The following is a 27861-nucleotide window of genomic DNA, read 5'->3' as shown; positions in this document are numbered from 1 at the left end:
CATTAATTCTTTGGCAACCGTTTAAGTGAAAATGCAGTCAATTGATTAGAGAGAGAGAGAACCTCTATGACCATGCTCAGCCCTACAAGCAACTCAAAGAAAGGTTTTCTAGGATTCCACATCTCAAAAAATATTGATGACCAGGAAAACAGAGCTCTGGCCACACATACACACACAAAAATAAAATAAAATAAAATAAAATCTACCGTAAATGTCCTCCTCCACTTCGAAAAGGTAACAAAAAGCTTTGAATGGAGATAAGTAGATAATAAATAGTCGTAGTTCCATACGATATTGATTCAACAGCTGTATTTAGTGGCAGCTTCCCTTCTAGGTACCACAAAGATTGTCCTGCACCATAACACCTGTGATCAAATGAAGCTCCATGGCGAATAAATAACTCGATAAAGTCATAGTTATAAGTACGAGCCAGTGTATGCGTCATGGGCAATCTGAATGTGTCACTGCTGTAGAAATCAACCGTCTGACTGGTCTCTCCTTGAAGCAATGCGGCAGCACATTTAAGGGCACCATATTCAAAAATCCATTCCCAGTGCACCAGCGGGATTACATCAGCTTTATATTTATGGCGATTAATTCTGGACACAAATTTATCCTTATCATGATCGATGATTATACTCCTAAGTTCGTAGTCCTCTTTGGGAGAGACGTCAAGCCCTAAATCAAAATTATCGCTGCATCTCTGGTAATGTGGACATAATTGAAAGACCAGATCACATTTCAATTTCACCGATATAAAACAAAACTTCGTAACTGTAAAGAGAAATAGGAGGACTTTGAATGATAGAGCACTTAGCATACCTCATCATTCGAACCCATCAACACTTGCTAAAATTCAAAGATGCCTATCCTTCATACCAACAAAAGATTTCATCATTATGTAAGAAGAAAAGAAGAACATGAATATTTACCTACTTCACTCCACGGCAGTTCGAATTATTAATTTGTAAGTAACCATTGTAACACAGTTATTATACTAAAGAATTAAGGAAGAGAGAAAGGAACCGCAAAATGTGATGTTTAGAAGAGCAATAATTTAAAGCAAGAGGACAACATCAATTCAACACATTCGATCGATTTGCCAAATCCTATCTTTGAACAAACCACAAGGGCTGACCTTCCTACATATGTACATATATATTACACAGAGCTAAACAGAACGCTTAAGGTCAAGAAATGTGTCCAACACTTCTTAGGTGTCTACGACTAAGAAATTAATACATGATCAACACTGTGACACTTACAAAACATGATTATCAAAATTTTGGAATTTGAAAATTCACTATCTTCTACAAGTTGGAAATACATATCTGGTAAGACTAATCATATTTAAATTTCACTTAAATTTGTAGAAAAATGCAAAAGGCCTGATTAAATGGGGACAAAGACACAAACACAGATGTGGACACAGGACACAACGATTTTAAAAAAATGGGGACACGGACACGGACACGGTGGGGATAGGAATGGCAACGGGCCGGGGCGGGGCCGGGGACCCCCCTCCCCGTCCCCGATCCCCGAAGGTTAAAATATCCCCGTCCCCGTCCCCGATCCCCGGCGGGGGAAACTCATCACTCCCCATCCCCGTCCCCGTCCCCGTCCCCAACAGGGATCGGGTTTCCCCGACCCCGAAAAATCCCCGAGGTTTTTTTAATTTTTTTTTATTTTGTTCAAGAACAACAAAGCAACATAGCAGATCTGAGTACCAACAATCATCATCAACAGATTTAAATTAAAAAAACAATTAATCTGAAAAAAAAAATGTTTTCATTATCATCAACATATTTAATTTATAAAAAAAAAAATCTGAAAAAAAAAATATATACATAATCATCATCTCAATCAACAGATTTAAACTAAAAAAAAAAATTTTAAAAAAAAATAGATGTACCAACAGATTTGATACAGATCTAACAGTAACAGATCTGATCTGAGAGACCGTGGCTGTGGCGAGATCAACGGCGGCTGTGGCGAGATCAACACAGGTATTAGCGGCTGTGGCTGTGGCTGTGACCGGCGGCTGTGGCTATGGCGAGATCAACGGCGGTGGTGGGACACGCCGACTGTGAGAGTGAGAGAGTTGAGAGAGAAGAACGAGAGGGTGAGTGAGAAGAACGAGCGGCTGTGGCGAGATCAACGGCAATGGTGGGACACGCCGTCGCCGACTGTGAGAGAGAGTGAGTTGAGAGAGAAGAACGAAAGGGTGAGTGATAGAGTTGAGAGAGTGATAGACTTGAGAGAGTGAACTCAGATACATATAATGATATACTTAGATATATATTATAATACAACTAGTGAGTGATCTTTTAACACAGGTATTAGCGGGGAAATTTCGGGGCGGGGCGGGGCCGGGCCGGGGCCGGGGCTCAGGAGCCTATCCCCGTCCCCGGCCCGAAATTGATCGGGGAGTGATTTTTTAATACCATCCCCGTCCCCGTGGGGATATTTTTCGGGGAAAAACCACTTATTTCGGGGTCGGAGGACCGGGTCCCCGTCGGGCCGGATTTAAATTGCCATCCCTAGGTGGGGACACAGCAATAAAATATATTTTTATATATTTTTATTTGCTATCTAGATTAATATTACATCCACAAACAATCCATATTAACAAAAACTAACTCTATTCTATATATATTTTTAAAAAGTACTTTTAAATTAACACATACAATTTATATCTTTTTTAATAGATGATCTATTAAGTATGTAAATCTAAGAAAAAAATAATAAATATTCAACATTCATCAAATGCACTAAATAAAATGGGAGAGAAGACAATTTGGCGTGTCCTTAATGTGTCATCAAAGTGTTCCCGGCGTGTTCCTGAAAATAAATTAATTAAATAAGGGGACACATCATGTGGTGTGTTCCATATGTGTCCCTGCTGCATCCCCAAAGTGTCCGTGTGTCCGACACGAATACGACACTTGCTTTGAAGTGTCGATACTTCATAATATATGTATATCTTACATGAATGTAAGATACCATTGTGACACTAGACCTAGGAAGCACGGATACGGCAATGTGACGAAACCTTAAAAAATAGGATATAGGTGCAGAGAGGATATGTTTGTAAAAAATATATATATTTATAATTTCTAAAAATATATTATGCATAAAAATAAAACCAAAAGCAAGAGTTCATTCGTTTAGTCAAAATCAAACATTGATTCGGTACTTGCCAAAACCAAAAGCAAGCTAATAAAAAAAATCTACTAAGCTAGGAATCTTCATTCCCAACTCCTACTTGTTCCTTTTCATCTCTATGTGTGTGTGTGTGTGAGAGAGAGAGAGAGAGAGAGGTTGCCTACCTAGTCAGTGATCATCTGATTATTTGTTATGTTTTGTTGAGATTGTTTATGTAATTGAGAAAGGTTAAGATTTGAAAGGTGTTTAGGTGAGGCTAATTCTTACCTTTTAACAATTTTAAGTGTTCCATATATCAAGGAAAAGGAAGAGGAAGTAAATCCCCAAAAAAATGTTGTTTCACTTGTTTTATGTGTTTTTTTTTTATATTATTATTATTATTGTACGGGGAGGAAATAATTCTCCTCATATAATCCTGTTGACCAAGTCCACGCTCCTCCGTACGACGTCGCTTTATCACCTGAAAACACAAATGTGAGCTAGCCGGCGGGTGTGTGCCGGAAACCTCTCCGATGCCTAAGTCAGAAAACTTGACAAAAAGCTCTAAGTTCTCAGGAAGATTGTGTTCAATTACCTCCTCCAAGGTGATGTTTGTGGGCTTTTATAAGTTTCTCGTGGCACAATCCTAGTAGGACTTGTATTTCTCCATGCAAAGTCCTCCTAGGATTCATACTCCTAAGGATAATGCTTATCCTTTTACACCCTCCCCCACTGCTTAAACCAAGTGGGATGGTTTTCTCCATGGCCGAACTACCATTTGACCGAAGTAAAGTAGGCCGAACTATCCTTAGTTCAGCCCTTCCCTTTACTCTCCCTTATATCGGTTTCTCATCTGTTCAACCTATGGTGTGTTTGGACCGAACCAACGACTCTCGACCGGTATAACTCCCAAACCGGTTTACCTCTAAGGTCGATATAACTTCAAGGTCGGTCTAACTTCAAGTTGCTCCCAGACCGAAGTACATTTACAATCCGCTAACCGAAGTAACTTTATCATTTGTGAGCCGAAGTAATTTCACCTCCTTGGGCCGGAGTAACTTTGTCTCCCCAAGGCCGGAGTAACCTTGCTCTCCTGGGCCGGAGTATCCTTTACGGCCTTTTTACTTAGTCCTTCACGTTTTGGGTCTCAAAGCCCAACTCGCAGCTCGGCCCAATTTTTCCCAAAAATTACCCTCTCAATTGCCCCTTAATTCCATCTGCGCAACATGATTGGGATTATCAGTCTACTGGCCGAGCTAGAGTTTATTAAGCCTTTCCAGCCGAGCTAAAAACCCTTTAGCCTCTCCAGCCGAGCGAAAAACCCTCGGGCTCTCCAACCGAGCTAATTTTACTTCGGGCTTCACTATGTCCGGTCAAAACGTCTCTTCAATCACAGCGACTGTAACGCTTCCCCTTCCAATGACACGTGGCAGATTCTGATAGGCTGAGGACGGCTGTCACGCCGTCTTTCGTACTTCGTGAATTTTGAACAGTCCCGCCCAAATTTTGGGCAAAAACCATCCCTGAGGCTAGGTCTTTTCACTTTTGCCATTTCTTCATTTTCTCTCTGTGTTCTTGCTGTGTTCGTGTCTCCATTGCTGCCATTGCCTCCATCTCTAGCTTCTCTTTTATACGGGTAAGCAAGCCTATCCTTCTTGCTTTTTCGCCTGCTTTATCATCTGTTTTTGTTTTGTATGCTTTTGAAAACACTTTTCTCCATTTGTTGCTTTGCTTTCGTACTTTCATGAAAAAACCAGTAGAGCTTCATGTGTGCATGAACTATTATGAAGAAAACCAGTTTTAGATCCAAAATCACATAGCAACCGAACTAGGATCCTGTTTGCCCCAAATAGGTAGATCACTGTAGTCAATAACCGAACTAAAACTTGAAAGGCTCAAAGGGTTACCAGAGCCTGACTCACTTTAGCCGAAGTAAGATCACCGAGTTTTGAATATAGCAAACTAGTAACCTCGGTTGTCAACTGAACTAAGCTTTTGGGGCCAAGCCGGCTTTCTTGGTTCCTAAACCGATCTCAGAAAGCCGCCCCTAGAGGCTTAACCGAAGTAACTCTATTCATACTGCAACCGATTTAGACCTTGGGGCTAAACCAGCTTTCTTAGTTTTTTAGACCGAACTCAGAAAGCTGCCCCTAGACGTTAAACCGGTCTACCGAGCAAACTGCTCAAACCGAGCTACCCAACCTTTTGATGAACCGAGATAGAACCAGTTTTTTGAGGTCGAAGTAGGGCTTTTATACCTTGCTTTTAAATTGTAGCACGATCCGTTGATCAGTGCTTTAACCCCCCTCTGTTTTTTTACTTTGCAGACTTAGGTTACCCAGGCACTCCTGTGTGCGCTCAACCGAGCTACTGAGCACGATTTTTGCACCGATATAACTTATAAGTAAATTATACATCAGATGGGTAAGTATAGGTATCTAGTTGAGACCCCAGGTGGCATGGCCGAATTTAGGAAGGACTACCAAATTCCAGATGACGTCCATCTGACGTTGGCCAAAAAAGATGTTATTCCGTGGGAAAATGAAGGTTTCGTCCCTTTTACTCTTCAATCCATAATAGAAACCGGACTACGGTTTCCTGTCCAACCATTGATCTGTGAGTTCCTTAGGCAGACTAGGTTATGCCCCACCCAACTGTCCACCAATACATACCGTATTATTATGGGAATAGCCGCACTAAACCACCAAACCGGTTTAAACCTTGGCCTTGCCGAAATATTCCATCAATATTCCATCGGCTCGAAAGATACTGGGTGGGTCTATTACCTTAGGATCCGCCGCCGCCGAGAGAAGATAGTTAAGCACACACCGGACAAAGACCTTAATGATGATGACTTTTTCTGGGTCTCTGGGAATTTTGAGGATTTTCAAGCCCAAATTCCTGGCCGACCTATAAATTGGAAAAAGGGAGAGCCTGGTAATTTAACTTCGGTCTTCTTTCTTGTATGTTATCTCGGTTTTTTAGTCTATTGACCGAACTAACACTTCTCTTTTTTTTTTCGCAGATTTCGCCCATCTTCATTCCTTATATAGTTATCCAAACCTTGCAATTTTGCGAGCCGCACTACGGATTAAAGAAAGAAGCTGGGCTAAGCTTCTGAACTTTGAGCCGACCTACCGGTACAGCGGTCGCCGAAAAGCAAGAGTAACTGACTTTCTTCTTGAAGAAGCCCCAGAGCCGGACCCAAACTTGCCGCAAATAAGATTAATTCCTTTAACTGCCGAAGAGGAAATGGCCAAGAAGAGCAGAGTAAGGGCGCTTCTGACCGAAACAAGCAGGGCCGAAGTACCGTCACCAAGCCAAACGCAGCCTGCCATTGTGGCCCTCCCCTCTCAACAACCGTCTTCATCGCGCCGAACCAAGCGCGCCCGAACCAGCGAGTCCGAACCAAGTTTGGTTGATGAAGATGAGACTGTTACTCCACCAATCTTGCCACCGAGCCCCAAACCGGAACCTACCGACCGAACTACCACCACTTGGGTACCAAAATTGACTTTTAAAAATCGAGATGTGGAGGATGCTGATTCGGTTGTTGCCGAAAAAGATCACGAGTTGGCCTTTAATCTGGCTAAGGGAGTGTGCCTCCCTAAGGATATGGAGCACCACAGAAAGCAGCTAAACACCGAATTAAAGTCCATTCGGTCTGCAACGAAGTCCATGATCCTGGTATGCCGCTCTGTCCATTTTTCTGTCTAATTTTGTTAACTTTTATCTCGGCTCATGGGAAGTCCTCGTTTTTTTGCCAGGCAATTCAAAAAAACTACAGTACTCACAAAAAGGTGCTGGAACTCAGAAAAACTGCAAGGGATGCTGTTGCAGAAGCCGAAGTGAAGTCGGCCGAAGTAGAAGAAATCAAGAAGCAAATGGCCGAGCTTCAAGCTGAGAACAGCAGGCTGACCGGACTAGTTAGTTCGGCTGAGGCAGAAAGGCAGAAGACTGCCATAGCTCTTAAGGACAAATACCTGCGCGAGCTGGTGAAGCTCGAAAGAAAGAAAGATGCCAAAATAAAGGAGAAGGTAAAGGAAGCTGACAAACAAGGCTTCAAGAGGGCAGAGGATGCTTATGCCCAACAATGCAATGCTGCCAAGGAGCTGTTCTTTAAGTGCGGCTGGAGGGGAGCCGTGGAGAAGCTCGGTCATGATCCTCAGACCGAGGTTTTCAACCCTCCAGCCTACTTTATACCGAACTCCCTGATGGAATATGCCAAAGCCATGCAACAGCAGTTCCTTGAGGGCTCAGACGATGAAGACTCTGATGAAGACTCTGCCCCTGAGGATACTATGGTTGTGAATGCAGATCAGGTAGTTCGGTCGGAGCCCATGGTGGAAGATCTAACTATTGATCAACCAAGTGAAACCGTGGCTCCGGCCGAAACCATTCTTCCTTCTGAAAACGTCCTTGCGCCCGAAACCGGTCTTCGGGTTGACGCCGATGCTGCCTTCGACGCCGAGATCGAAGATCTTTTTTCTTGACTTTGTACTTTTTTCTCTATTTTTTGTTACCTTGTCTTTGTAACCGGGCTGTGCCCTTCTGTAATGACTTTTTAGTGAATGAAAAATTTCCTTCAACTCTTATTCCGGTTGTGATATGTATGCCTGTGCTTTGTAATGTCTTCTATTACTCCAACTGTTATTTCGGTTTTAGATGGTTAAACTATACTTGCCAGCCAACCACTCCTTAGCCGATATGCTTACTTCGGCTGAGGAGTAAGTAGAGTTGACTTATTCCAGCCAACCACTCCTTAGCCGATATGCTTACTTCGGCTGAGGAGTAAGTAGAGTTGACTTATTCCAGCCAACCACTCCTTAGCCGATATGCTTACTTCGGCTGAGGAGTAAGTAGAGTTGACTTATTCCAGCCAACCACTCTTCAGCTGTACCCTTACTTCGGCTGAAGAGTAACAAGTGTTGGTTTATTCCAGCCAACCACTCTTCAGCCGTACCCTTACATCGGCTGAAGAGTAACAAGTGTTGGTTTATTCCAGCCAACCACTCTTCAGCCATGCACTTACTTCGGTTGAAGAGTAACAAGTGTTGGTTTATTCCAGCCAACCACTCTTCAGCCGTACCCTTACTTCGGTTGAAGAGTAACAAGAGTTGGTTTATTCCAGCCAACCACTCCAGCCATACCTTTACTTCGGCTGAAGAGTAACAAGTGTTGGTTTATTCCAGCCAACCACTCTTCAGCCATGCACTTACTTCGGCTGAAGAGTAATAAGTGTTGGTTTATTCCAGCCAACTACTCTTCAGCCATGCACTTACTTCGGCTGAAGAGTTATAAGTGTTGGTTTATTCCAGCCAACTACTCTTCAGCCATGCACTTACTTCGGCTGAAGAGTAATAAGTGTTGGTTTATTCCAGCCAACTACTCTTCAGCCATGCACTTACTTCGGCTGAAGAGTTATAAGTGTTGGTTTATTCCAGCCAACTACTCTTCAGCCATGCACTTACTTCGGCTGAAGAGTAATAAGTGTTGGTTTATTCCAGCCAACTATTGAAGTTAGTTTTTCCAGCTAACTTATAGTATTTGGTTATTCCGACCAAATGTCCTGCAGCCTGGATCCTTATCCTGGGCTTAGGAAGGGTGTTGGTTTAATCCAGCCAACCTCTGAGTTAGTTTTTCCAGCTAACTTAGAATAGAATGCTTGCAATATACTTAGTCTTTAAAGCTAACTTTTACAAAGAATGATTTGTGCTAAAAAGAATTTCTCATTTTATTGAAGGAAGAAAAAAGTACATATGTTTGAAAAAGAAGAGCTAAAAGTAAAATAACTTGAGATTGGCCGTATTCCATGGCCTAGGGATTGCCTTGCCATCTTTGTCTTCTAGGTGGTATGCCCCTTTGCCTGCTAACCCAACCACCTTATAAGGACCTTCCCAATTTGGGCCTAACTTGCCGTCTCCTGGGATTAAGGTGTTTCCCATTACTTTGCGTAGTACCCAATCCCCAATCTTGAATTGTCGTGGATGAACCTTTTTGCTGTATTTTCTGATTAACTCTTGTTGGTATGAGGCGATGTGGACTAGTGCTCTTTCTCTTCTTTCTTCTGCAAGGTCGAGTTCTAAGGCTATGGCTTCTCCATTTAAGTTTGGATCAAAATTTTCACTTCGAATTGTGGGGAGGCCAACTTCTAGTGGGATCACTGCTTCCATTCCATAGGCCAAGGAGAATGGTGTTTCTCCAGTTGATCGCCGAGGCGTGGTGCGGTAAGCCCATAAGACGTGAGGAAGTTCATCTGCCCACTTGCCTTTTGCTTTCTCTAGTCTTTTCTTTAGTCTATCCAAGACGACTTTATTTGATGCTTCAGCCTGCCCATTTGCTTGAGGATATGCCGGTGTGGAATTATAGAACTCTATCTTGTATTCTTCACAAAAGCTTCTAAAGATTCTGCCGTCGAACTGAGTTCCATTGTCTGAGATCAGTGCTTTTGGTATGCCAAACCGAGTGATGATATTCTGCCAAACAAACTTCTTCACGTCTTTTTCTTTGATTAATGCCAATGCTTCTGCTTCCACCCACTTTGTGAAGTAGTCTGTTGCTGCGAGAAAGAATTTTCTTCCCCCGGGCGCTGTTGGAAGTGGTCCTACTATGTCCAAGCCCCACATTGCAAAAGGCCATGGGCTAGTTAATGGTAGGAGTTCTCTTGCTGGTTGATGTATTTGGTGCGCGAATTTTTGGCATTTCTCACACTTCTTCACATATTTTTCTGAGTCTGCTTGCATATATGGCCACCAATATCCTTGCGAAATAGCCCTGTAAGCGAGCGACCTTCCCCCTTGATGACTTCCACACACCCCTTCGTGTATTTCGAACAAGAATGCTTCTACTTTGCTGGGATGAACGCATTTGAGGTAAGGCCCAGAGAATGACTTTTTGTATAATGTTGAAGATGGAGATAGCCAAAATCGCTGCGACTTTGCCCTTATTTTGTTGGCTTCTTTTTTCTCTTCTGGTAGGATGCCGTCTTTCAGGAACAGGATGATGGGATCCATCCAAGAAGGGCCTAATTCTGCGCAACATACTTCTTCTGCTTCGGGGTCTTCTATGCTTGGTCTTGGTAAGAAGTCGATGAGTAATGGATGAGGGATTGATGTATCTGCCATTGAGGCCAGGCCTGCTAGTTCGTCCGCTCGGCAGTTTTCCTCCCTGCCAATTTGTTCTATCCTTACTACATCAAACTTTTTTATCTCCGTTCTGACTAACTCTTGGTACTTGGCCATTCTGTCGTCCTTTGCTTCGTATTCGCCAGAAATTTGGTTTACAACCAGCAGAGAGTCACTGTATACCATTAGTTCGGTTGCTTTCATGAAGTGTGCTGACTTGAGTCCTGCGAGAAGCGCCTCATACTCCGCTTCATTGTTGGATGCTGGGAAGCCAAGGTTGATTGCTTGCTCTATAACCAGGCCGTCTGGAGAGATGAGGACTATGCCAAGCCCTGCTCCATGTCGGTTGGATGCTCCATCCACAAAGAGCTTCCACATCTCTCCAACGAATAGTTTCCAGCAAGTGGAAGGATCAGATGATGTCGTGAGGTCAAGAATGGTGTTTTCTTCAAGGTCCATGTTGGCTGTCTGTGTGGTCGTGGGTTCGATTCCCACAGACGGCGCCAATTGTACGGGGAGGAAATAATTCTCCTCGTATAATCCTGTTGACCAAGTCCACGCTCCTCCGTACGACGTCGCTTTATCACCTGAAAACACAAACGTGAGCTAGCCGGCGGGTGTGTGCCGGAAACCTCTCCGATGCCTAAGTCAGAAAACTTGACAAAAAGCTCTAAGTTCTCAGGAAGATTGTGTTCAATTACCTCCTCCAAGGTGATGTTTGTGGGCTTTTATAAGTTTCTCGTGGCACAATCCTAGTAGGACTTGTATTTCTCCATGCAAAGTCCTCCTAGGATTCATACTCCTAAAGATAATGCTTATCCTTTTACACCCTCCCCCACTGCTTAAACCAGGTGGGATGGTTTTCTCCATGGCCGAACTACCATTTGACCGAAGTAAAGTAGGCCGAACTATCCTTAGTTCAGCCCTTCCCTTTACTCTCCCTTATATCGGTTTCTCATCTGTTCAACCTATGGTGTGTTTGGACCGAACCAACGACTCTCGACCGGTATAACTCCCAAACCGGTATACCTCTAAGGTCGATATAACTTCAAGGTCGGTCTAACTTCAAGTTGCTCCCAGACCGAAGTACATTTACAATCCTCTAACCGAAGTAACTTTATCATTTGTGAGCCGAAGTAATTTCACCTCCTTGGGCCGGAGTAACTTTGTCTCCCCAAGGCCGGAGTAACCTTGCTCTCCTGGGCCGGAGTATCCTTTACGGCCTTTTTACTTAGTCCTTCGCGTTTTGGGCCTCAAAGCCCAACTCGCAGCTCGGCCCAATTTTTCCCAAAAATTACCCTCTCAATTATTATTATTATTATTATGTAAGGATCTATGCAACCTACGAGATATGCAATTTGAGAAAAAGAATTGGTGAAAAAGAAGCTGAAGGATGTAGAACAGAATGAAAACACAAAGGTAAGAAGATTACTATACGTTGAGTGCTCTTTAATCAATATATTAATATAAAATGCTAGCACAACTTTATTGTATATCTTTCTTTTTTTGGTTATAATATGACTGACTTATTGGGGAAAAAAAACGCTAGCACAAAAGAGTTCCAATAGGATTTTGGGATACAATAGCACATAGCAAATATATTTCCTAACCAATCTTAGCATAAACAGATACCACGATAGAGTTGAGAACAAATTTCCAAGAGAGGAAACCCACCCGTTACCTACTACTCTGATGTACAGTCCCTATATATTAATATATTGAATAAAGAGCACTCAACAAATAGTAATCTTCTTAAGTTTGTGTTATCAATCACTGCTCCATCCCTCAGCTTCCTCTTCACCAATTCCTTCTCTTGAATTGCATACCTCATAGGTTGCATAAATCCTTACCAAATAAATAAATAAATAAAGTACTAAACAAACATATAAAACAAGTAAAACCGTGTTACTTCTGAGATTTACTTCCTCTTCTATATAGAACACTTCAAACTGTTAAAAGACACGAATCATCGCCTCTCATGTCTTGACCTTTCCCAATTACATAGACAACATCATGCCAACAAAGCATACCAAACATTCAGATAATCACTGAGTTGGGTTTGCTCAAATAGGCAGAATGATATGGAAGGATACAAAACATAACAAACAGGGTGTAGAATGATAAATAGTGGTACTGCTCATAACTTGAATAGCTAACATTTGGAACGCAGATGCCCTTGTTCAACACTGATGCATAAAACTTTGAGCGACAAAATAGGGCTCAGTGAGACGGTTTAACAAATCTGTGCAGTATAAAACAAAGGGAACAGAAAATATGTAAACTTCAAAATCTAGCAAGAAGAAAGAACCCTGATAACAGAGTTACTATTATACTGCAGATTTTAAGGAAGAGAAAAATGAAACCTCAAAATGTGATGTTCAGAAGAGAAATAATCTAAGCAAAACAAAAACACCAACCTTCGACGTAGTCGATCAATTTTCCAAACAAACTTTAAAGAGACTGCAAGGGCGGAACTTTATTTAAATGTATATATATACACACAAAGCTAAGAATAACAAAAGGGGTTGACAACAGTGAGGCCATGTGACACCAGGCCATGAAAAAACGGTGGGATATAGACCATCAACAAAACCAATGGTTCAACCAATCCAAATTTGTATTTGATCCACTAGTCTGCATATTAGGAATGGGAAACGGGGCAAGTTTGTATCTAATCCGTTGCACCTATGTACTGGTTCACCAATTGGCACCCACACACATGTTACGCAAGGTATGCACATCTTTGTGAAGTAAAACAATTCTTGCCGAGTTTTGAACCAGTGACTTGAGAAAAAAAGCCTAACTAGCACTAACTGCCAAGTTCTATCATTGCCGACGTATCATGTATTGTTTTGCAAATTATGTTATTACAAAAAAGAAAAAGAAAAAGAAATATATCACATAATAAAAAGCAGGCATCGTTGAGGACGTAATAGATAGAGAATAACTAGAGGGTGTGGGCACAAAAAAATTAACAAAAACAAAAAATTAACGGATTATATAGAGTTATTGGCTTTCTCATTTTTTCTAGAGACTCAAAAAAGGTTTACACATAATTTTTTGCTTAACTTCACACACATTTGTCGGCAAGAATTGGATGAACTTAGTTTAGCTTCAGACATGAAAACGATGAACTCAAAATGAAAGTTGAGAGCTAGCCTAACTATTAACATAAATAAAAAATGTAAAGCGCAAACAAACAAATTTGAGCGAGCAGAGTCAACCACACAAAACAAAAACTAAAAACACACTTGTGTAAAGTGTATAAATTAAAACCCAGGCATGTAGGAATAGACATTGAATTGAAAGAAAAGGTCCTACCTTTACTCTTTTTTATTTATTTGTTATTTTATTGTTATTAATAAAGAGAAAATCATTAGGGCATCCATGGAATAAAGTGCTGAACTTTTTGAAACATCAAACCACTATTGGGTAACTTGAAGATGATAACTGTGCCAAAAAAAAAAAAATCTTATATTGGGCACAAAAAATAAAACATATGTTGCCAAATTTTTTTGCACATTAACCAATTTTATTTATTTAATATAATTTTTTAACCACTTCAAAGAAAGAAAACCCAGTAAAAGCCAATTTTATTCACATACTAATTAGATCTCCAATAATGGCAGCTATATAAACACAAATCAAACCAAGAAAGACCCAATTTTTTTTAGTAAATATTTTAAGAAAATTTAAAAAGTTTTGAGAAATTGAAAAATGGGGTAAAAAAGATATAAGATAGGTAGAAACAAAACAATGAGGAGAGAGAGAGAGAGAGAGAAAGAATACCCGTCCGGTTCGGCAGAGGCGAATATTATGCGTTCGACGATGAACTGGTGTGGACTGTAGAAGAAGCCTGTGGTGCGGTGTACACCAAAAACAAAGCTGGCCAAACAGTACTTTGCTTTTGCAGAAGCATTAATCAATATTTGTAGTCTCTTCTTTCTTTTTTGTCTGTTTCATAGATTTGGCCGTACATCCCATTTTTTGCTTGTCGAACCCTATTTTGGCTTAGAGGGATTGCATATTTGCCTCGGCTAGGGCTGTAAGCTTCTATTAAAATTCAGGACAAGTCGGGTCACCAGTCATGAAATTTGGTCTACACCTAGGCTCGGGATATTTGAGCTTTGGATGGGTCGATGGATCAAGCCGCGAACAGGTTTCAAGTCGCAAGTTATTTTTATACCCCTAATCGGTATTTAATTTTGAGATAAATTATTTTAATAAAAAAAATTATATATTCATTAGCTAGTATTTAAATATATAGCGTCATTTTATCAATATGTAAATATAATTAATTATTATTATTATAAATATATATTATTTTTTATTAAATATTATTATTATTATTATTATTTCATTAATATGTAAATATATATTTCTTTTCATTATTATGTAAATATTAAATATATAATAGTTATCATATCACTCTTTCTATTTTTTTTTTGTAATTTACACATATATAATCTCATGAATAGATGATTACTGCGGAGGAGGGATTTGTTCGCTAAGAGCCAAACGGATAATATCTTCTTGCAAAGACTATTCTGTTTGAATTATTAATTGATTTAATTCAGCAATCTAATTTTGTACAGTTGGAATAAGTTGTAGAGGTAATAAAGTAGCTAATCTTTTTCTATGCCAATCTAATATTTCATGTAATTTAGATAAAATATTTACAGACATAAAACATTATAAATACTTACAAAGCAGCTAATCTTTCGGATTATACTATTTAAGAATTCCTCCATAACCCTTGTTGGAGGCATTTGTTTCAACAAATTTTTCCCAATTAGGATTAGGAATAGCTAAACAACGTAATTGTTTAACTCGTAATTTAATCTTCTGAACAGTTTTAGTATGCATAGATGACCATGGTTTGGGATTCTTTTTTAACCTTGCATGAAGGATAGCAACATCAGTAGCTAAATTCTGATAATAGTTGGCAATATAATTTAAAACAACCAAGGAAACGTTGTAATTGAGTTTTATTCTTGTTTTCATTTGGATATTTATCTACGAACTCAATATTGCGGTCAATAGGAAAAATCGTGGTAACACCCCGAAAATAACCAATATAAATTAACTACGTCAACCAACATTCACTAAATAATAATAATAACAATTCTCCCATCTTTATATCATTAATCAACAAGTTTATACAAAAGTCCCACATGCAAATTATATATTCAAGGATAAAGGAATACATGGATCTATTGCATGTAGAGCATCAGGTTCCAGAATAATAAAATGCCCTCATAGGTTACAACTTCCAAGGCTTAAGTCCGGTTACACACAAATGGCCTCTCAAACCCATACATGAATAGCCCTTGGCTAGCAATTAATTCATAACAAAATAGAATGTTACTCTTCACAACATATCCATGCCCTCAACTTGGCGGGATCACCACGTTTTTTCCTGCACCAAAACCCATAGGGGTAAGCATCAAGCCCAGAAGATGTAACGCCCCCAAAAAAATATACCACAGATGTGATCCACAACAGCATAAATAACAGTTACATAAATCAGAGTGTAAGTAATTCTTTCATTACATGAAGTAGAAATACAAAAGAGTTCAACATAAGCGAATGCCCTTTAGGCTTACATCTTTCCAAGACATTACTTGGTTACAACAAAAGAAAGTCATAAGTTCAATACATGTAAAGCCCTTGGCTTGAATAAACATTTAAACAATCAAACATCAAATAACATAATAGAGTCTCCAGCTCCTAAGCCTTCTCAAGCTACGTCCTTGGAAGGAGCATGACACTGGTACCTGAAAATGATTTCCCAAGTAGGGAGAGGCAAAGCCCAGTAGAGATAGACTAACACCATATATGAGGTTTAACTAAGATACATGTGCTAAATAAATGCTCCACACTCATAACCAACTCACATTCTTTCCATAATCATTCAATACTGATACATTTATCTCAATTCCATTTCCATCTATTCAATTCATATTAATTTAGTTAATTCCGAGTCAATTCATGAGACAAGCTTATTGTTATCTAAACAATCCAAAATGAGACTGCAACTCAATAATTCACAACTCAATACTACTATTATTCAAACACTTCAGTTTTTCCATTTAATGGAATTTTCATCCGAGGGAACCGGCACCCATATATGCACAAGATATGAAGTTTTGCCATTTTACGAAATTTTCATCCGAGAGAACCTGCACCCATATATGCATAAGATATCATGATTTTCCATTTTACGAAATTTTCATCCGAGGGAACCGGCACCCATATATGCAAGGTTTCGGGACTTTCACCCTAGACACTCCAACCAACTTAATTTTAAATGGAGTCCATCCCCTTATCTCCTCCCAAACAATGATACATATGCAATGTATTAAAAGTATCGTCATATACAATGACTATCTATGACACAAATTCAACATCTCAATCATTCCATCATATTCAATGAGGTTAATTTAAACGACAGGTTTCAATTCACCTAATTCACATGCAGTTTCTACAATAATCATGGCTATCCTCCACCGATAGCCCAGAACAGATATTTCTAAACCGATAAACAAATCTATCAACCAGATAACTTGCCAAAATTTCCATAGGTGTATGATTAACCAAATCTAACTACACCATTCATTCACACATCTTCCCAGTTTTACATTTCTCATACCAATTTCATTATTTATACCAAATAATTATTTAGCTCATATTAGGGCAAATTTCTCCCTTTTCTCCAATACTAACCCAAAGGTCAAATTCACCTATTTAAACACAAAACCACTTCATATCCCAACCCCATGGTCAAATATACAACAATACATAAAAACCCCTATTTCAAAAATTGAACCTAAACCCTAGGTTTTCTCCAAACACCCCAAATCTCACCATATATTCGTAACAACAAATACCTAGGTTAAAAATTATAAACAAATGTAGTAGATCCCTATTTCAAATGGAGAAGCTCAAAGGAGATGAAGAGTTTAACTTGAAGATGCTCCAGACTTGAATTTCTTCGAATCAAAATGAAGGCCACACAATACTCTACCTTTTTAACAAAGGGACTAGGGTAGAAAGACCCAAGATCAAGGTGTATTTGTAGAGAGAGAGAGAGAGAGTTTAGAGAGGGAGACAGCTGGATTTAGGGTTTGGAGTGAAAGGAGATGAAAAAGTGATAAAAATCACGCTGCTGCGAACTGATATATACGGATCTTGCTCGAGTGAAGGAGTTGTCGCTCGAGCAACCAGACACAAAAGAACCTCGCTCGAGCGCAAGAAGCGTCGCTTGAGCAAAGAAACACATAACACAGGGCTCGCTCGAGCGCAAGAAAGCTCGCTCGAGCAAAGAATACCAACCTTCAGGTCTTACAGAGACGCAGACGCACGCTTGAGCGTAAGAGCGCTCGCTTGAGCGAAGAGACACACCACACAAAGCTCGTTCGAGCGCAAGAACCATAGCTCGAGCGCAAGAAGGAAATACCCAAAGCTCGCTCGAGCGAAGAAGCCAAATCTTGGGCAGCAACCTTTTGTACCAACTTACAACCAACATAATCCAAACTCACCCAACAAGTCCCAAACTCAAATACAAAGAGAAAAAAGAAGGAAGCAAGGCCTAGGCAACAACAAACAATCACAGAACCCGAGTCCGGAACACAATAATGGTCGGGGTGACACCGGGATTGCTATAACCTTCCCCCCTTAAAGAATTTCGTCCTCAAAATTTCAAAACAAGTGCCCAAACAATCAAATTGTTCTCACTATGATAATCTTATCAATTTTAATCAACATGGCTCATTCTCCGGTCACTTCTTCTCATTAACTCGATACACAAGTTTCAACGGTAAATCACAATTCATATATTTCCAAAATATTTACAATATTTATACTCAACTCATGTTCCCAAAATTCATGCAACACTTGCGATGTTATCAAAATAATACAACATATGTAATATTCCATATTTTCAAGACATATGTAATGTTTATCTGAAGCCAAGTCCCTGAGACATCCATTTCATATACAATGCTCATATTAGTCTGTGTTTCCAAAACATATTTAACATATACAATGTTTCCATACTTTAAAACATATACAATATTTCTACATTTCATTACCAAAATTAAAAAAATCTGGACATATGTTCAAACATCAAGAACTACAGCGTTCTAAGACGTCCACCACGTCTCGACTACCGACGGTACCCAAACTAGTGTTGAGTGCTTAACACTCCAACATAGGACACACGAAACCACTCATACACATGGCCTTCGGTAAACTCTCATAGACGAAAATGCAAAATAAAGCACGAACAATCAATAATGTTATGGCACATTAATGCCAGACAGTTTCAAGTCTTTGCCAAAAGACACACAACCTATAACCAGCAACTCAAGCTAAATCAAGATGTGACTTCTCATAAGATAATCCCTTCAGGTTAAAGAGAATGTTTTATTTATCTTATTTGTTTCAAAACACTTGGTTTTCCCCCAAAAAGGTGTTCAAACTTACACTGTCGCAATTCAAACACCACATTAACAACTGGCCGCAACAGAACTCAAAGATTTTCAAATTATCCTCACGAAAACAAAAATCGCAAATTCACGCTTCGACCCAAAACCGTTTTAGTTTATGAAAGATGCCCAAGGTTACCAAAAAAAAAAAATTGTTTTCCTCAGAATTATCCATCAACATTCCTCTAGTGAATCACAACACAGTCATCCAACAAAACTCATCACACTCACGGTAATGTTACAATACCCAAAACAAACTATCCATGATGAGACCCCCTTTTAAATTTTAGAGATGCTAACAACACAACAACACAAGGGAAGAAATTGTACACCCACTAGTCACATAATGGTGCAAAACGTCTACAAGACCAAGATTCTCAACCGAAATCCCAAATCGGTACTACTACTCAAGACAACCTCCCAACTGTCCATGTGGGACTTACATTAAGCAACCCTCCATTTCAACCCATTTCCGAGGTGACTATATGTCAACCATCCCAACACTATTCGCCCATACTAGCCTTCAAACATTGATATACCACTCAACTTCACCCAATTTAGTATCACTACCAACATCTGACCCAACCTCATTAACTCCTAAATGGAGTTCCATACAAAACCTCTCGGGTCCAATGAATCACTCTGGATTCTTCTAAGCTAACCCACGGTACTCCAATTTTTTTTTTGTTCACCCCTCACACGTATGCCTAAGTGGCACGCACATCCTCGCTTCACATTTGAGTCCTAACTGAACTTTTCAAGTTAAACACAATACACTGATAGCTTACATTATGCACACAAGGGCCGAGTAAGCCAAAAACAACTCTGACAAAGTGCATGGCTCACTTTACACAATCTTACTGCTTCACTCAAAGTTCCACTATCCAAACTGGAAGACAAACACCCACACCAAAGTGACCCAGCATAGTCAAACATTAAACTACTCGATCCAATCATTAACCGCACACCATACTAGCAACCTCCTCACTTAATGTACGATATCTCACTCCCATATTGAATCCCTCATTTTGAGAATGCACTCACAACCTCGACCAAATGCACAATATTGAAATTCACATACTTTTTCTCTCGCACCGAATTAACCAGCAAGGGCTTACTATGTTACAACACCATCGTTACTACGTAACCACTCGAACCAAACACAAGAAAACATAACATCTCCATCCCTCAGTGACCAGTAAGGTCAACTCTTTAATCCACAATCACCCCATCACTCTATACACTAGTGCAACCAAAACGCTAAGTCTCATAGTCCACCCATCATCTGTTGATACTTATAGAACAATTACCCTAAATCGAGCCTCGAGCATATACATGAGACGTACGAGATTTTCAAAGTCTTACCATCCAAACTCTATAGAAGAATAAATGAAGTTCTCAACACACTCACTGATATTCTAAACGCCAACTCAAAACACCAACTCATTGGAACCCTACACACAGGTCGCCCATTAACTATTGGCAATACACCCAAACAATCCTTCCAATAACATCTCTTAACTTATTCTGAATTGAGGTTCACACCTCTCACACCCAAATACAATAGGGAATCCTAGAACTTAGGGAACGCCCGCTATACCACTATTCAAAATATAATACCAGCTACTTTGAGCACACCGCCCATCGACGTAAACAACCACTACTATGATAAAGGACTAACATCTCTATACAAGAAATAACCAACCTGATAATTACAGATATTTGATATTATGACCTGCCTTTAGAGTACAAATCTATACTTAACAAAACTACACACAATTCACTCTTTGAAGACAACGTGTTGTATGTATAAAACCTAGTGTCAATCGCACACTTCACATTCTCTCGGGGAGTTCTCATGACAGTAGACCAAAATCTCTACCACGTACATAAGGCCAAGTAAAAAAAGCTCATGAAGTATAATTGTTCTCGCCTGTAGCTCGACTTTTTCACCGCTTCCTTTTCGGAGGGCTTTGAATTAGTCCTACAGTTCGGACTCTTGTCACGGTTCTGAATCTAATCTCACAAAGCGCAATATAAGATTGGTAAATCACCAAAGATTCCAACCTGGCAAATCATTTTGGAAAATCGATTTTCAATCAAATAATGTCAAAATTGGACTGCTTTGCCAAATTACAGAGTCGCCACCTAAATATTTTATTTTGAGAAATTTAGGAAACCCTGACTCGTGCCAAAGGCCACGCATTCGTCATCACCAAAGTTGCCTCGGCTCGGGAACTTGGGTATGAGAGGGGAAGGTCCTGAAATGGGCACCCCCGCTCGCCCGATCACAAGATCGGCCTCTATTAAGAATTGATATGTTGTTTTATAAACACATGTGTTCTTATTCTAATTATCAAGCTAACTTGTTATGTGATGCGTATAGCATACAAGTATAGACTAAATCGCAAGAATTGGAACCAAACAATTCATGTTTGTTTGTCGAAAATGGTTTGGAATTGCTATCCTCAAGTAGGCTAAAGCGCGGATTTTCCATCAAACATGATGGGCTTAAAACATGATTTGCCACTTCGCAAAGTGGGCTTAAAACTCGCATTTATCGAATTGTTCCAATTCAAGTAATGAAGCCTTGATCCACAGGCATTTATGCAATTAATCATTTAAGCACATAGCCTCATGGCAAGCATGCTAACATGGCAACACTCACACTCATGCAAGTATGCTAAAGCTTAAAGACTCACCGAGTACTCCAAGCCAAAACACAAACTAGTTAGAAACAATGCATGATCCTAACTATACAAAATGCCTAATGCAACACATGCAATAATGCAATTAAATAGGCTTGGCTATCTAAGATGGCATATGAATGCAATAATTTGATAACATGTTTTGAAACACGTATTCAAATATGTATTGAAACGACAATGCAGTTTGAATGATGCGCTGAGCCCGGTGCATGCAAGATAAATGAATGGATGCAAACATGCAAGCATAAGGTATGCTAATTTGAAATATGCCCTAAACTAACCATCGAAAGTGGTTAAGTAAAAGGAAAAAAGACGTGGGGTTGGAAGACAAGCACACACACACGCGCGCTTATTACAACATTTTTCCCTTTCGACGGAGGGTTCGAATGAAAGAGAGTTAACTAGCTATGCTAATTAAGCTAACTATTACAAACCACAACTAATTAACTACTCTAACTAATTAATTATTACAAACTGAATTAATTAATTTAAACACTTAATTAATTAATTACAAAAATACTAAGCTAATGAACTAATTAGCTAAGCAATTTAAATGAACGGCCTCAGGAAACGAGGGATGCATGCATGCTCGGTTGGCTTCGTCCCGAAAATCCACCACCTTGCCTCAAGGTGCCTCTGTTTGCACATCTTTGGACCTTTGAAAATTATGCCAACTTCCAGATTGCTTCTATTTGCTCTCAAAAACACACTGGGGTTTGATCGGCTAGAAATGGTGGCCATCAGCCACTATTGATGGCCGGTCGGCTACTTTGGTGGCCGGTTGGCTGGCTTTGATGGCCGGTCGGCCACTGTTTCCCTGAAATTCCTGCTTTTACTGCAACAAAGAGCAAACAGAGGCATGGCAGTGTATTTGCAAGGAAATGTATGTACTGCCGCCCTCCTTATCATATCTCAAGCTCAAAGGAGTGCGGCACTCGGCTCTCAAGCCACCAATCAAGCACCTCAATGCATGACGGCCGAAGAACCAAGCTTGTACAATATTAATGAATGCACACATACGACTTGAAGAGCCTCTACCCTATCATGCATGATCAAGGGTATCGGCGACCAAGAAACGTGACACGTTTCATCACTTTAAGTATGAAACGTCCCACATTTTCTTGTGTTTGGATTAACGTCCAATCCAAACACATGTAATGCAACACACATGCTTATATTACACAAGTTTTACTTGATTCATTTTTGTTTACACATTTTAGATTACCGATTAGTCATTTAACCGGTTAAGTCCAATGTGAAAGTCCTCTAATTGGAGAGTAGTCAACCGAAGGATGGCTTAAGACATGAGAGAGCTCATGCCTTTGGCTAGTAGAAACCCCCAAGAAAGAGTTAAAGCCATTGAGCACAAGCTCTATATCAAGCTTAAACACAATCACAAGGCGAACCAACCCTCAAAGCAAATTAAAAAATGAAGGAATGAGGGAGGTAGCAGATATTCAATGCTGAAATGTCATGAGAAATAGTGCTACAACATGCAAGCAACACATGCACAACATGTTCCCAAGTTAAGAGCATGAAACTAGTGAAGAACACTACACTAGAGGCATGCAATACCAAGCTCAAATGATCAAACCAGCTATGGACAGACCTAAAACATGCCAAATTAGTGGCTAAAACATGCTAAAATTGAAGCATAGGAAGCAAGAAAAACATGCTCATTTGTTGGCCCACAAACAAAGCACAAGGCACAACTCTCAAAAGCAATGAAAGAGTGAGATATGTGAGAGTGTGGCAAAGATATATGCTCTGAAATCACATGCTAAATGATGTCATATCATGCAAACATTACAAGTAAAGCATGCTAGAGGTCCTAAAATTCAAAGCTAGTAAAGGCCATTTACACTATAGCTATACAAAGCAAAGCACATATGACCAAGACCACCCAAAACAGAGCTAAAGCATGCTAAAATATGAGCAAAAATGTGCTGGAGTCGACCTAACATAAGCTAGAATGATAGGCTAACTCCTTAGGCATGCTAGGTTAGTGAGCAAAATTACACTACAAGTGTAAGAAGAAAACAAAAGGTGCTCCAACCAGCCAAAAACAAAGTTATAACTTGTTAAAATAAGACCAAAAAAATGCTCAAACTAGGCTACAAAAAGGTAGAAAAGCATGCTCAAATACTAGGCCATCTACACATGCAAACAAGATATAAGGAGGAGGGACTACCCCCTCCTATTTTGGTTCTCAAAACCAACTTTCTACCACTAAAATTCCTCTGGAATTCAGTGGTTAAAGGGCCAAAAAGAGGTTATTTGAAAAGCTCTAAAAGATTACTCAAAAGCATCACAAGCCAAAAAGCAAAGGGAGGGAACCACCCCCTAACCAAACAAGACTCAAACCACTATTTTAGAACCTTAAAATTAAAGGTTTTTTAGAGGTTAAAACAAGCCTTAAAGTAGTGTAAAAAGATAGCCAAGCACTTAACCAAAACAAAGCTTAAAAGGGACAAATTCTTACCCTTGAAGCAACGTAGCAAAACAGCAAGAATTCTAAGCTAAGACCAAGCTTTAGACCTCAAATAGGACTCCAAGGACCTCAGCTCCAAGATGAAGGTATTTGGTCAAGAGGTTGTATGCAAAAATGTAGAGAAAGTTCACTTTCAAGGACAATATAGAGAGAGAGAGAGAGAGAGAGAATTCTATAGAGAGTGAAATTTTTCTCACAAAATTTTTGAACCTCAAAAAATGGGGAGAGACCTCCCCTTATATAGAAAAACAAGCTTAAAGCTTGTTTGAACCCCTCCATACAAGTGTATGGAGGATACACTCAGTGATCAACAGCTGGCACAGCTGGCAAACAAAATATCTGAAAAAGCAAAAAAAAAAGGCCACCAGCCATCAATGTGCCTGACTGGCCATCAGTGTAGTCGACCGGCCAACACTGATGGCCGATGGACACAAGCCATGGCCGATGGGTTGTAGGGCTGGCCAACAGGCCACCCTCTTCCCCAAGCTAGAAGAGACAAGGTCTTGGTCCACAACCAAGCACAAAACAGACAAATTTCAAAGGCTCAACGGCAAGGCACTCCACCAAGAACATCAAGCATTCAAAACGAACACAAACATGGATAATCATCGAGTGTTCAAGCGATGACGTCCAAGTCTTGAGGACGGTAAAAAATGGGGTGTCTACATCGCCCCATGGTAATCCCGACCAAAACACGTATTCCTCAACAACTCTTTTTAGTTTTCAAAATATGGCTCGTCGACCATCACATTTCCAAATCAAGTCACAAGGATATATATACATCAATATGAAAGTCTTCCGATCCCACAACAACTTGCCATATTAATAAAACTATAGAATCATTACACATTCCAATCCACCCAATTCATGGGAATAAACAAGCAAAGAAACATATATATATATATATATATATAAGTAGTTTTGATGTCTCGACATCCCCAAAACACATTGGTTACAAAACAGAACTTAATGATTACAACAATAACCCACCGGTTACAAAACGGAATAGTCAAAACAACACCATTTCAGTAGTACTACCGCCACCACTGTCCTTCACTGGACCGCTAAAGTCGGCTACTCTCGAGACCAAAATACCCTAAGAGCTCACAAGCTACGGACAGGAACTACTGATGTGTCCAAACTGGCCACACCTGGAACAAATGCATAAATTTCCCACTAGTGGTCTGGGAACTCAACTCTCCCGCGGCCCTCGAAATCTAGCTTGCTTGTTTCTCATAACAGTATTGCCCTTGCCCGGGCGAAAAAGGTCGAACCCGACTAGGTTGCGAAACTTCTAAGGAAGCCCCCGATTGGGTGCAGAAACGTTTAAGATGACCTGACTGATTACACCCCTAGCATGTAAGTGGTTTTCGAATACGTGACTGATCCAAAGTCTGAACTAGTAAGGATCCTAATGACTGCTTCCCCATCGAGCACTCGATTGTTCTAACCCTTGGTTGACTACATGATCCCGGTGGTGTAACTACTGGTTGAACTACCAATCCTGCCATTTTCCTCTGCGGGCAAATCGGAGACTTATGGCCCAGCTGGCCACATTTGAAACAAGTGAGATCTCTCTACTTATCATTTCCCGAGCCCAAACTCAATACTGGAAATGTAGAGCTAGACTGTGCTCTCTGAAACTGTTGTGGGTTAAAACCCCTCTGCCTCTTAAAAGGCCTACCAACACCCCGAGTTACCGGAGTCGCCAAAATGGCCTCCTCCCTACTCTGACCCATGACTAATACCGCTGCCTCTACATGAGCCGCAGCTTCTACAAGCACACTATAACTTCTATGCTAAGACCCGGCAATCCTTTCGCAGATGTCGTCACATAGCCTACTCTCGAACTCCAAACAACACAGTCCCTCAGTCTCCACCAACTCCGAAGCAAATCTCGACAAGTTAGCAAACCATGCTTCAAACTGTACCAACAGTGTAGTACCTTGGCACAACTCCACAAACTATTTCCGCAACTTTTCCCGTGTGGAATGAGGGAAATTGTTATCTCCTTGTCTAGACATCCTAATAAGGGTAACCCAAAGAGATTAGCACATTCACAAATGCGTCGAAACTAACTCATTCGCGTTCTCACATATTGGACAATAATAAATCACTCCGCATAAGCACATAATCACATAAACACATACGAATTTCATTTCCGGAGAATGACCGTCCCGTGGCATTGCTAGAGTTCCAATTAGAAACGGCAGTGATGAAGTGCCTTTCCAACAGGACTCCCAGGAACCCATGGACCCGATCAACATCCTAGAAACTAAATCACATACCCATATAATCACAAAAACATGTTGTCATATAAGCACATAAGCTCATACTTAAGTCTCTAACAAGCGAGACAAACCCATTGTGGTACTAACCACTTCCCACGTACCCAAAGTATTCAAACCCGGTACGCTCTGATACCAAGTTGTAACGCCCCCCAAAAAATATACCACAGATGTGATCCACAACAGCATAAATAACAGTTACATAAATCAGAGTGTAAGTAATCCTTTCATTACATGAAGTAGAAATACAAAAGAGTTCAACATAAGCGAATGCCCTTTGGGCACACATCTTTCCAAGACGTTACTTGGTTACAACAAAAGAGAGTCATAAGCTCAATACATGTAAAGCCCTTGGCTTGAATAAACATTTAAACAATCAAACAACAAATAACATAATAGAGTCTCTAGCTCCTAAGCCTTCTCAAGCTACGTCCTTGGAAGAAGCATGACACTGGTACCTGAAATTGGTTTCCCACGTAGGATGAGCCAAAGCCCAGTAAAGAGACTAACACCATATATGAGGTTTAACTAAGATACATGTGCTAGATAAATGTTCCACACTCATAACCAACTCTCATTCTTTCCATAATCATTCAATACTGATACCCTTATCTCAATTCCATTTCCATCTATTCAATTCTTATTAATTTAGTTAATTCCGAGTCAATTCATGAGACAAGCTTATTGTTATCTAAACAATCCGAAATGAGACTGCAACTCAGTAATTCATAACTCAATACTACTATTATTCAAACACTTCAGTTTTTCCATTTAATGGAATTTTCATCCGAGGGAACCGGCACCCATATATGCACAAGATATGAAGTTTTGCCATTTTACGAAATTTTCATCCGAGAGAACTTGCACCCATATATGCATAAGATATCATGATTTGCCATTTTACGAAATTTTCATCCGAGGGAACCGGCACCCATATATGCAAGGTTTCGGGACTTTCACCCTAGACACTCCAACCAACTTAATTTTAAATGGAGTCCATCCCCTTATCTCCTCCCAAACAATGATACATATGCAATGTATTAAAAGTATCGTCATATACAATGACTATCTATGACACAAATTCAACATCTCAATCATTCCATCATATTCAATGAGGTAAATTTAAACGACTGGTTTCAATTCACCTAATTCACATGCAGTTTCTACAATAATCATAGCTATTCTCCACCGATAGCCCAGAACAGATATTTCTAAACCGATAAACAAATCTATCAACCAGATAACTTGCCAAAATTTCCATAGGTGTATGATTAACCAAATCTAACTACACCATTCATTCACACATCTTTCCAGTTTCACATTTCTCATACCAATTTCATTATTTATACCAAATAATTATTTAGCTCATATTAGGGCAAATTTCTCCCTTTCTCTAATACTAACCCAAAGTTCAAATTCACCTATTTAAACACAAAACCACGTCATATCCCAACCCCATGGACAAATATACAACAATACATAAAAACCCCTCTTTCAAAAATTGAACCTAAACCCTAGGTTTTCTCTAAACACCCCAAATCTCACCATATATTCGTAACAACAAATACCTAGGTTAAAAATCATAAACAAGTGTAGTGGATCCCTACCTCAAACGGA

At 39.9% G+C, this 27861-nt stretch overlaps 2 protein-coding genes across 2 annotated transcripts in view; both read right to left on the bottom strand.

The window, feature by feature from the left end:
* The window catches only part of LOC114288898 (uncharacterized), a 162767-nt gene that overhangs the window by 110297 nt on the left and 24609 nt on the right, over positions 1-27861 (bottom strand). The window lies entirely within an intron of this gene.
* LOC114305953 (uncharacterized) lies at positions 3-943 on the bottom strand. Its single transcript, XM_082897013.1, has 3 exons — positions 823-943; positions 291-703; positions 3-156 (listed from the first exon to the last, which is right to left on the bottom strand). The coding sequence occupies exons 1-3, from the start codon at positions 838-840 to the stop codon at positions 3-5; spliced, it is 585 nt and encodes a 194-aa protein (XP_082753139.1). The 5' UTR covers positions 841-943.

The sequence above is a fragment of the Camellia sinensis genome, chromosome 12 (genome assembly GCF_055761805.1).
Source record: "Camellia sinensis isolate YWXY chromosome 12, ASM5576180v1, whole genome shotgun sequence".
Taxonomy (NCBI): Eukaryota; Viridiplantae; Streptophyta; class Magnoliopsida; order Ericales; family Theaceae; genus Camellia; species Camellia sinensis.
This window is presented reverse-complemented; position numbering and strand designations above follow the sequence as displayed.